Here is a 12,723-nt window from a genome sequence, read left to right on the forward strand (position 1 = left end):
ATTATTTTGCTTTTTTGCAAGTCGCTCTCCTGAAAAATGCGCTAAGAAGAAAAGTTCACAGGAGAAATTAGTCTTTGGTTTCTTTGGACTTATAAATAATTTTGGTTTGAAATAGTTCTTAAAGTATAAACCTGCTAATTGGAGGTCCTTTTTCATTGTATTAAAGCTTTTCCACCGAGGTCGTAGTTTTTTATTTTTTTATTTTGTTTTTCCTTCATGCTTTGGTACAAGTGCTTGATGAAGATGATGTATTTCCCGAGCTGCCTTCATCTTGCCACTTATCTAGACTCCTCCTGCGAGCATTCATGAAGAAGTTGCTGACTGTGCTGAGTTCCAAGCCAAGCTGCTGGGAAATGGTGATCTGTAACTCTTTGGACGGACGCTTGTTTTCTTTGAATATTGCATGAAGAGTCCTTCGTTGGACATCTGTGAAGACCAACCTTGGCTTTTTTGGTGTATTCCCTCTGTCTTTGCCATGATCTTGTTCTTTTCGTTTACATGCTAAAAGAAAGAGAGCATATGTTACAAACAGTATAGATATATTACATTCATCAACTGTAAAACACAAAAAAATTTTGATAGAGGTTAAGGCATGTTATTATAGTATGGTAATGGTGACTCAACATGTTTTGCTAGCTAGTAGTGAATATAATATTGTTTCTTTTAAAACATTCCTTATGATAAGTTCAAAGAATACATAGCATAGCATGCTCATGAATAAATAAATATAAAGCTTTTAATTAAACTACTGTAAATAGAACTATAGTATCTACAGGTAGTGGGTAGTGAAACCCAGGCACGACATAATGTCTTCAGTCTTTATAAATGCCATTGTGTCATGCCTGGGTAAGAAGTATACAATTTTCATGTTGCAAAGTGAATGGTCACTTAGCTAATAAATAAGTTAAAGCTATTTTCTCTTTATGTACCTAATCATGTGCCAGGTAAATTATAGATCATTAAAGTGATTGCAGCTACACCTTAATTATTAAACCAAGTAAACAGTTATTCATTCTGCAAACTGAACTCCTGTATTACCTTAGTAAATATACCCTAATAAAACGGAAGTACAGCTGGATGGGGCAAGGTTGCTGCATGTATGAGTAACCAAAGGCATTAGATGGTAGTAAGTCTGTTTTCAACTTATTCTCAGTTATACATGCACCCTCCAAATATGCATAGGCTATGATTCATACTGATGTGGAACCAATTCAAAATTTCAACCTGGACAGTGTACAGTATGTCTCATGGTAGAATATCGGGTTATATATTGTGTTTTTTCTTATCAGACTGTTGCTTGAATGTGTCAAAATGTAAGGCTTTAGAATATGGCCATATCATTTATATGGACAACATGGAATTCCATTGTTATGTCTATACCATTGACATAACACTCAATGGCATAGACCATAGAGGATACAGATGACTGGGGTGAATTCATCAATGCTTGCCACGCAAAATGGGAAATAGAAAATAAATACAGGTTTCCCTTAGCCTGAGTGAGTTTTTCTCCTGGACAGATACTCCCTGTACAGTGTGCAGTGACGTCCAATGGAATATATATATATATATATATGTATCTTTACAAAGTTTGCATAATATAAGGGTGATGTTTTGATTGCATTTGGATGCTCACAGCTCAGGGAGATATGATGCAATTAACCATTATTCCTGATGTTCCTAAAATCAGCAAAGCCTTTTACCTGAATAAATTGACTTAAACACACATATGTTGCATGCATAAAGAGTATATATCCATATTATACGGAATATAAATGCAGAGTATTAGGCCTGAGAAAGGAATGAGAAAGGAAAAAAAATTCTGTAACATAGCAAACTATACTTGGAGCAAAGTCAACTCTGATAGCTATGCATAATGTTCCATTACACTTTTATCTATTGTTTAAGTAAGATTAATTAGCTAATAAGCACATAGTGACCTATCTCTTCTGTGATAAGAAGGCGCCTCTTAGATTATGTCGCTGGTAGCAGTTGGGTACAAGAGCTACCTATTATCAGAGCGGTGTCTGTGACTATAGTACCGTATACCATAAGATATAGTTAGCTCACGATATGTCAGGCTTCTTAAAGTCTGTAAGTCTGCAAACTTATCTTTAATAATAATCAATGCCACCAATCAATAGACAAATCTGTATATAATAACAGGTGAACAATTTATTCTTAATTTGACCTAGTATCTGCATAGTCATTAGCAGACCCACTAAGAGTAAGGGTTTGTTTTTTTTATCTCTAGAGTACAAAGTTCAAATGTTTACAAAATTCCTTTTAATGCTACAGCCCTGAGTTATTTCTAGCTCGGTTAATTGCCCGACACTTAGCCTAATGAGTTCTCATATGAGGAGTGCTGAGTGCAATAGCTGTTTATATCTGCAATGAAACAATTTGCATATAAACCACTGTGACATTATCAGAGAATGATAGTTATCCTTTGGACAGCTCTATATGCATTGCCTTGCTCTGGGCTGATTTCCTGTTTCTCTTATATGCAATCTGCTGCATGTGCCAAGACCTGAACCTTACTGATTGCTTCCTCTCCTGCCGGGCCAGCAGCTTGGTACATATACAGTGTATGGCGCCGTCTGCTTACTTTCCTATTGATTTTTTTCTTGCAACTTACTTTCAGCTTGCACATTACACAACTCTAAAACCAACCTGCTCACCTAAAAACCATAATGAGACAATAGAATAAATGTCAACAGATATCCAGGCTAGTAACATCAGTAGATATACAGTCCAAAGCTGACTCGGCCTTAGTGTCTACAAGCTGATGATGGGATGAAGGGCAGAAAACATGAATTATACATCCTGTATAAGTGAAATCTCTGCAATTGTTTTCAAATTCATGAACAGAAAGTTAACCCTGGATATGCAACCACATAAATGTGCACTTCACTTTTCACCCTAATGTTGGCTATAGACATTACTCATTGGCTGGACATTAAGAGGTGTACCGACCATTAAAAGGCAGACAAATATAGATACTTTATAGAACTTTTAAAGTGACACTAAACTCAAGAATGAAATCTTAAAAATGCATTCAAGTAATTAACAAAAATGTATCTTATTTGTGTATCACTCGGCTGTAGATTCTCAAATCATTTCTGAATTGGTGCTGACACTGTCCTTCCTTCTGGAGGGTGGCTACTTATGTTCCCCATGGTCCCTGTGTGTGTTGTAAAGTATTCAGCGCTCCAAGCTCACTCCTGTGATGGACTACAATCTCACTACTAATTAGTAAACTAAACAGGAGATTGTAGTCCATCACAGGAGCGAGCTTGAAGTGGTAGCTATTGTACAACACACATGGGGATCATGGGGAACAAAAGTAGCCACCCTCCAGAAGGAAGGACAGTGTAATTGTATTTAAACTTTTATAATAATGCAGTCCGAAGCGAAGCAGCTATGTGCAAATAGCAGACATCCATAGTAACCAATCAGGTTTCAGGTTAATACCATCAAATTAGTAAACTGGTGTTTGATTGGGTGCTATGCATTATTGGCTTGTGTACATTACTATTTGCCTTTTTAACTAATCTCACTTAGGTTCTGTAATTACAATAAAACTAGCTATAGACGCCAGATGGTCAGATGTGTACAAACCTAAAGCCTCATGATGTCTACTGCAAAGCTCAGCTCTAAATAGGAACACCAGTGGTGCATGATCATTTCTGTGTAGACTATGGGTTAAAAAAAATTCTGAATGCTTTCCAAAAACAGTAAGTTTTAGTTTCAGAGCCACACACAAATTACCATATATATGTAACATAACAACCAAGACATTCCATTCCACATAGACCCTGATGTGACACTTTTGCTGTAAGATTTTCCTGATTGAATATATTAAATATGAAATCTTACTTTTTATGACCAGCAAACAAGTTTGAGAAAAAGCGTTGGGTGGAGCTCCATGGGCTCTATGACTACATACAAAGAGGGGAATTTATTAAAATTGGAGCAGATAGAATCCGGAACAGTTGCCCCTGGCAAACAATCAGCTTCTCTCTTTTATTTTCAAATCTTATCTGAACAAGCTGAAGAGAGAAGCTGATTGGTTACCATGAGCAACTGCTCCATATTCTGTCCCTCCAAAGTGTTCTGTCCTGCTTTCTGGCCATATTTCCATGCCATTTTTATACCTTCAGTTCCAAAGGATATAACTTGACTTGTAGGGGGTCACTGTTTTGTTTAAAACTCCGCATGTATCAATTTAGTTAAGGATATGAAGAATCATCCTCTTTGTTTGACACTAGTAATTGGAGGGTAATCACTAAGCCTGTATCTTAATTCACCATCCATGAATTTAGAGAAACTTTAATTGAAACAGCTAAATTACCTTAGTGAACAATTCTGTGACTTCATCAATATTTTGATTACATTTGGCATTCTATCTGCCTATTCTACGACATGTTGGCCTGTCCACCAATAGGCTGTGCTGTTGTGCTGTGTCTGAGCTTCAAGGTTTATTGCAAGTGCTAAGTTCAATTCATCTATCTATCTATCTATCTATCTATCTATCTATCTATCTATCTATCTATCTTACCATGATCTATCTATCTATCTATCTATCTATCTATCTATCTATCTATTTATCCATCTATCTATCTTTCTTACCATGATCTAACTATTTATTATCTATCCATGATCTATCTATCTATCTATCTATCTATCTATCTATCCATTATCTATCTATCTATCTATCTATCTATCTATCCATGATCTATCTATCTATCTATCTATCTATCTATCTATCTATCTATCTATCTATCTTACCATGATCTATCTATCTATCTATCTATCTATCTATCTATTTATCCATCTATCTATCTTTCTTACCATGATCTAACTATTTATTATCTATCCATGATCTATCTATCTATCTATCTATCTATCTATCTATCTATCTATCTATCTATCTTACCTTGATCTATCTATCTATCTATCTATCTATCTATCTATCTATCTTTCTTACCATGATCTAACTATTTATTATCTATCCATGATCTATCTATCTATCTATCTATCTATCTATCTATCCATTATCTATCTATCTATCTATCTATCTATCTATCCATGATCTATCTATCTATCTATCTATCTATCTATCTATCTATCTATCCATGATCTATCTATCTATCCATGATCTATCTATCTATCTATTTATCTATCAATAATATTCCAGCTGATTCCTTCTGAATTGGCAGAAATTTGGGCCATGAGTGTCCCTGTCAGTGTCACCTGGCTCAAAATACTTTGATTAGATAAATCAAAGTGTTGGCTGAGCAGTGACTGCATCCAATCAGATGCAGTCACTGTTGAGTTATTCAGAGCGCCACAGCTGCCGGCTGTCTGCATACTGTAGCTGGTAGGTGGAGATTCCCCCATCTATGCTGATTAGCATGGAGGGGGAATCAAGTGATTTTTTTTCCGTGAGAGAATAACCACCTAATTGGATTAAAAGGTAGTTATGTCTAAAGTCTACCTTCAGTTCTAGTTAGTATGCACTGAATCCTGCTTGGCCCCACCCACAGCTCTGCTCGCTGCAATTGTAATGTGCAGCACATTGATGATACCACTGCTACTTACTATGGTGCTATCTTGGTTTACAAGGGTGCTTGCTGCACACAAGTTGATTTATTTCCTCTGTGGCTATTGAGGAATATATTTATATGAAAGTTTTTGTGCCTGAAGTGCAGCTGTAGATACTCAGAAGAAGGTACCCCCCCCCCCCCATCAGGTTTCCTTTAAAGGCAAACTAGAGTGTCCCGTATATTCACTTAACACACTTGTTGAGTTAGTATTATGTTTACCTGAGCATACTATTTATTGTGACTTTAGTTTTTTTTATTGCTGGCTGTTTTCTATTTTCATAAGTGTATTTCACACACAGATCTCTAGATTCTACCACTTGTGGCTGCTTGTATATTAGGTTTTGCAGTCAGCATCCCTGCAAAACAACTGCTAATCAGAAATAGGTTTTCAGATAGGCCACATTGGCGCTGATTCATTACAACCTGCTAAAAAGAAAATCAAATAATTTCTAACCTAAATCATCCTACTGGCAAAAACACCACTTCTGTCCTCATTGTATGTCCTCCGGTCTTAAAGCAGAACTCCAGGTAAAAATTGTATTAACCCTTGCAGTAGGGCTACCCCAGCACTGCAAGGGTTACGTGCTCCTTTTTGCCTAGGGTCAAAAATTCAAATAATAAAGTTATACTCCCCCAATTCTCCAAGCTGGCTTGCTGTTAAACCGGTCCCTGGAGCCTATCTTCCCCTCGACTGCAGCAGTCTAAGGTCCCTGAGATATCACGTTCTATACACTGTATATAAGGCTTGAGGACACCAAGGAACATACCATCGCTGGAGCATAGCTGGCTGGCTCGGCTGATCAGGGAAGTATATCTTTGTTATTTGTGACCCCTGGCAAAAAATGAGGGGGTAGCCCCACTGATATGGTTAATACAAATTTTTACCCAGAGTTCTTTAATAAACTAGCTAACTAGTTTATTGTTTTTTTTACCAGTCTGGGCAGAGAGGAACACGAAAGAAAAACCTTTTGTGTTAATACATACAAAGATTATAGGCTTGCAATCACTTTACAGTTTTTGGAAAACTTACTTCTCAATAATCTCAATATAGTAATGTGTACTACTGGACTCTTGTTTGGACAGATTTAGGTGAGTTATTCCTAAGATTTACTAAGAATTGCAGGCCTACAATACATAACACCAAATTTCCATGCAAAAAATCGTACCGCTTTTGGTACAAAATTCCTGACATAATCATACCGCCAGGGAGGTTGTAAAAGTACACAACAGGCCAAGAGAAGGCTCATCATATATAAGACATCTCAGCTGTCCTCTTCTTATAAACTCCCAATGTCAGACCCTTATAGATTTCTATACTGACTAGACAGAGATTGGGCTATTGTGATTCTCCTAATTCTGATCATAATCAAGAGAACCAGACTTCTCTTTTTCATGTTTCTACTATATGATAAAGTGCTGTAAGGAATTCACAGAATTCTTTTTTACATATTTTTATTTGTGAGACCCTTTCATCTATGTCCTCCATTGAACCAGAACTGAAGGCGGTTGTAATGCCACACATGTATATTTCCTTTAAAATCTTTACCAGACCTGGTTTACATAGCAATCTGAATGATATGCTCACCAACATATCAATTTTTTACATTTTATGTTAGTATGTATTGTCTGCTGTGCACATGTGTAATAATAAACATAGCTTACTATAACCATTACAGAATTTGGATGCATATCATTGCTACCCTGGGAGATATACAGTATACCCATCTTAATTATGCTGCTGATAATAATGATATTCAATGTATTAATTTCCCCTTTTGGCTTTGTGAATTAATTATTTCTTCTTTTCTGTAAAGGACCCCATATATGTTCCAATTAGGGTTAGCCTTGAACTGCCCTTGCTATTGTCTCAATCATAGCCTGGAATTTTATCCATAACTGTGGATGGAAAAATCTGTTACAGGTCAAGGTGAATTAGATCAGCTAGTCTTATCTAAACCAATGAGCAAATCAGTATATTAGCAAATTTATAAAACTTCCTGTTCTTATACTGAGACTCAAATATATATCTATTGATATAAAGTATATGTGGTTCATAGAGATCTTGGCAACAAACACAATAAAGCTTTGGATGGAAACAATTATCTTCTGAAAGTGTAAAGACCCGAGGGACTGTTATTATATAACATAATATTATTAAATTCCTATCCGTTGTGGAGAAAGAAAAGTAAATCAAAAGAAAGACAGGTTTTCTCCTGAAGAAATGTAGTATGTATACTCACACAAGTGATTAGACTGGGTGCTTTGTGATGGATAGCCGATTTTAACCAGGGAGTCTGCAGGCAACTGTCCAGAGTGCTGAAATACCGGATCGGCTGGTACCAAAGCTAGTTTAGTAAAGACATTAGATAATTTCAATGACAGTAGACTCCACCTCATTACAACAAATCAGTTCATTTCATTTTAGTTATCAAAAATAATTAATGCAAACAATATCCATACATCTAGAAATGTGCAGTGATGAATTAAAAAATAAAGCATGCGTCTGTATTTAGTGGAAGGTGATGAGAGGAAGACAACGATGAGAAGAAGAAATGCTTAATCTGTTCTTTTTTTTCAGGTTGAAATATAGGTGAAGGCAGAGGTGTGAAATCATTGCATCGGGAAACAAACGATGTAGCATTGAATAGGCCCATTTATTAAAGCTGAAGCAAACTAAACATGAACTGTTACCTGTAGTGACCAGTCAGATTTCAGCTGCCATTTTTCTAGGGTAGGTTGCAATATGAAAATATATGACTGGTTGATATAAGTGACAGCCATATTCTTCTATGCTTCAGGTTTTATAAATCAGCCTTAAAGGGTCAGACTACTCACAATTGATATTTCAGTTTGGGATAGATGCCAGTGGGTTAAATCATCAAGCAGCTTCACATTTATCTCTTGCATACTTTGGCAGAGAGATCTCTACAGCAGAAATCACAGCAAGACCTACTGCTATGGCCATTGCTGGAGGGACTTCACTCTTCCTGTGGATTTATTCATTGTTGTTACATTAAGAAGATTGAGACTTCTCTCGCTGCAACAGGAGAAGTGAGACTACAAGGCAGGTGGGGGCAGAGCTTTGGTTTCCAGCAGGGAGATCTCATCAGTGAAATCCCTTTAGGATATTGGAAGACAGTGGGGCAATTTCATTCACTAGAATTAATTCACAAGTAATCTTATCAGTATTAGCAGCACTGACCCTTAAGTGGGGTTTATTCACAAAAATTGCTACTGAACCAAATGTTTTCCTCTTACATCCTTTCATAAAACTATCACTGATTGGTTGTCATGGGAAACACCTCCATGTTTTCTACCAACAAAGCACCACTGTAGCTCCAGCCATGGCTATAATGCATATGGGATTACTGAGATGGAATGAGTAAAAAATGATATTTGGCATAAATGCTAATATAAAACATAAAAAAACCCGCCCTGCGTGCTAATAAAAAACACAGCTCTGAATTATTATGGCCAGTAAATTATCTTTGTTATACAAATGGTAATTTCAATTTAGTTACGTAATGATTTATAAGCAGAGTCTCATTCAGCACATGCACATTACAAAAATGTGCAACGCAAGCTGACTGCAGTAAATCATTCTCAAGTGTGAACATCAGCTATTGAGATGAAATGGCGGATTATATTTTAGCATGGGGTAATACAAATTCACTTGATAGCTATATTCAAAGTGGCGGCCGTGGTCAAAGAGAACATTTCAGACATGTCCCTCCATTGATTCATTGCTCTAATAGTGCGCAAAACTCACTTGGCAATAACTACTGCAATACTTCTCATACAGTATATTACGCTCTCTGAATACAAATTGCACTTCTGTCTCTCTTCTCCAAGAGTGATTAGAAGATCCAACATGACATTTCAGTTGAAGAGCTAAAGCAGCATTTCTCAACCTTTTTTCAGCCACAGTACCCTTTAAAAGTAGGCAAAATCTCAAGTCACCCCACTCCAAAATGTAATGGATTTGAAGGGGACAACCTCACACAAAAACACAAACAAATAGGGGCCCTCCCTTTACATCAAAGCCCCCCCCCCCTAAAATCAATAAACTGCATTCAGAGCCCTTTTTACATCATAGTCCCCCCGTCACATCAGAATCCTACCACCACATCAGGAGCCGCAGCAGCATGGTAGAGGGCGAGATGGAAAATTTCGAGGCATCCCTGAGGAAGCCAGAGGGCACCCCAGGGTTGAGAGAGACTGTGCTAGAGGTTGCATTGTGTTAGCTTTATTTTTGGGACCTACATAAAAAAATTTAAACTGGAATCTAGTTGGTTGCCACAAGCACATCATCCCATTATATATTATACAGTGTAGCTAATATTTTAATTCAAAGTATTTGTTTCATTTGTAATGCACTACTAGTTCAATTATTAACTACCTACCTAAAAGAATGACTACACTTATAAGCAAAGTCACAGCTACTCAGCAGCACAAGCCTCATTTAAATTACATGTTATAAATAATTGCCATGGAATGCTCTGCAAGAAGCCACAAGTCTACGCTGACTGCTGTGTTGTATCCTCTCGCTGGCTGGTTGTATTGAGTGCACTTATTTTGCACCTTCTGCAGGTCTGTTTAGGAACGTGGTCCCCTATGAAATGGTGTTTGAAAATATCTCCTACTGCTGTATCTCATTTAGATGAACATTAACCCAGAGCAAATGTAGCAATGCATTAGCTGGTTATAAATCAATCAGTCTACAAGGACACTGACAACATACCAGCCCGCAGGTGGAGGACTTTCTCAGCCACAGATTCCCTATCTGTCCCCTTATCTTTGGCACAATATCAGTGAGGCTACTCTTCTGTAAACCAAGAATAGCATTGCTCTTCTGTCTAAGTACACAGTGGAGTAAATCTGCTAATGTGCGGCATATCCACAGGGTAATTTGGTGTGAAAATCGAGCCAAGAGCACAGTGAAAACAAGCACTTCTCAATGTGGCTGTACAATGCAAAGCTCTTCAGATGTGCTGGAAAAACGGCCTGACCATTTAGCAATATCCATGCTGTCCATAGGGAAAGGGAATTAGGCTTTGTATGCTATATCCATATGGGACGACTTCTCACCACTCAGTTTTGTAGGTCTCATATATCTAAGAACTACCACTTTATGGCGGACATCACATGATGTACAAGAAAAACCTCCTCCCTTTCAATGTCACTCAGTATCACACCTATTGTATTGAGCTCATTTGATCTGAGTTGATCAATAAAGACCCTGCAAAGGACAAAGCAAATACTATTACTGTCTCTGTGTCCTGTTTACACCAAAGCATTTTTTGCAGTCCAGTGCATTGCACAAAAACACTTCACGCTGCATGTCGGTGCCTGCTGTACTATAGAATTACCAGGAAGTAAAAAATTGATAGAAGAAAAAAGTACTGCAATGCATTTTAGTGCGCAGCAACGGGTGTTCATACAACACACCGCCACACATGCGTTTTGTGCACAATAACGTGCGCTGTGCGGTGAATGAGCCCTCATACTTACCATATTATCACTGATATTTCATGTCTATGGATCAGAAAACCAACTAAAACACATGATCAGATCCAATTCTCTATCAAAATTATCACCAAAATATCCCTCAGGTTAGAGATCCTGGAACCATACAAAATGAGCAATAGGCTGACTTCAATAAATCCATTACTGCTATGAATACTGACCCTAGTATGCTAGAAAAGAACCTGCCAGGTTTTATCTATGGAAGCTGCCATTGCTCACTTGGTTTTGAAGGAGTAGCTTTAGGGCCAACATCCATGTAATTTCTTTACTGCCTAGGGGCTTACTGACCTGGAACAAGCATGTATATAGCAAGTGTCGGGACACCTAAAATGTACATTCTGGGTCAGTGAATCACTAAGTAGTGAAGAAGGATGAGGATGGTGGCTCTGGAATGTAAGTCTTCAAAATGTGATTGCTCCCATATTTCTGTCCTGCAGATCCTCTTTATAGCTGGCTGTGCACTTGTCTTATCTACCAAAGTCTGTTTTGTGAACATGATGCATGAACATACTCTTTATAGACCATGTATATTATTGTGCTGTCTGGACACCCCTAATGCCAGCATCCTTCTTTGGAGCAATAGCAATTGTCTGGGAAAATCCTTCCTCTTTTATGAATGTGTATCACTGGCACTATATTAGGATTTGCCAAATCATTATCACCTACTTATTTTGGTTTAATAGATCTTATGTTTTTTTTCACCACTACAATATGGAATCTAATTGATTTCTTGTCTATTTTTCACCATTTATAAAGCTTGACTATTTATTGTGTCAATATGGACAAATAGCAACAGCAAATCCAGAAAATTAACTTTGCAAAGAATACCAAATCACATGCAGGAAAATGTTTTTAAAAAAGTGTTTTTTCCTGCACATGATTGGATGATGGAAGTCAGAATATATTTACCTCATTCACTAAGCTAATGGAAAATTACCTGGGAAAGTGAACAGCCTATTTGCATTCAACCCCGCTGGGTCCCCTCCACCATTCCTTTTTCTGTGAATTACCTGTGAAATACCCAGTGCTTCCAGGTATAGGGAGCATATGACTTTCTCCTATAATACAGTGCTCTGGCCTATCACTTGGCTTGAACCTGTCATATGATGGTGTAGGTGACATCACTGCTTCCTCTGACACCAAACTGAAACTGGGTATTTTGGCAGCTGTGGCAGAGGAAGGAGCTGTGGGAGTTGATAGGAGAGTATAAAGTTGTTGGGGGAAATGGGGTTGCTTTACAAAGACCCATTACAAAGCCTGAATGAGCAAGTGTATTTCTAAACACTCTTCAACATTTTACTATAAAGTGTCCCCCCTCATGCACAGTGCAGCAAGGTACATCGGAGGAGGGCCCTATGAGTGCTTGACCCTCCTCATTTTACACTGTTGATAAGATTCAATATTAAACTATTATACTTTTAGTAAAAGTTGAGTTACTACATGAAACCTAAATTCCAGGCAAACAGCTAAATACACAGTTAAATTACACATATAAGAACTCTCTTATCTGCTAAAGGATTTTTAATCCTTTTTAGCAGGGGCGTAACTAGAAATCCCAGGGCCCCATAGTAAAATTTTGTAAGGGCAA

The 12,723-nt window shown here is 37.5% G+C and overlaps 1 protein-coding gene across 2 annotated transcripts in view; it reads right to left on the minus strand.

Moving 5' to 3' along the window:
• Positions 1-214: 214 nt before the first annotated feature.
• Positions 215-12,723, minus strand: part of ONECUT1 (one cut homeobox 1) — a 43,654-nt gene continuing 31,145 nt past the window's right edge. Inside the window, exons 2-3 of one of the 2 annotated variants that reach the window (XM_018576057.1) lie at positions 7,850-7,954; positions 215-501 (exon numbers count right to left, since the gene is read on the minus strand). In XM_018576057.1, coding sequence (XP_018431559.1) covers positions 215-501; positions 7,850-7,954 — 392 coding nt within the window. The remainder of the gene's footprint in view (positions 502-7,849; positions 7,955-12,723) is intronic. The other variant, XM_018576058.1, reaches the window with a different exon arrangement.

Source organism: Nanorana parkeri, unplaced genomic scaffold (assembly GCF_000935625.1).
Source record: "Nanorana parkeri isolate BGI_ZX_2015 unplaced genomic scaffold, ASM93562v1 scaffold55, whole genome shotgun sequence".
Taxonomy (NCBI): Eukaryota; Metazoa; Chordata; class Amphibia; order Anura; family Dicroglossidae; genus Nanorana; species Nanorana parkeri.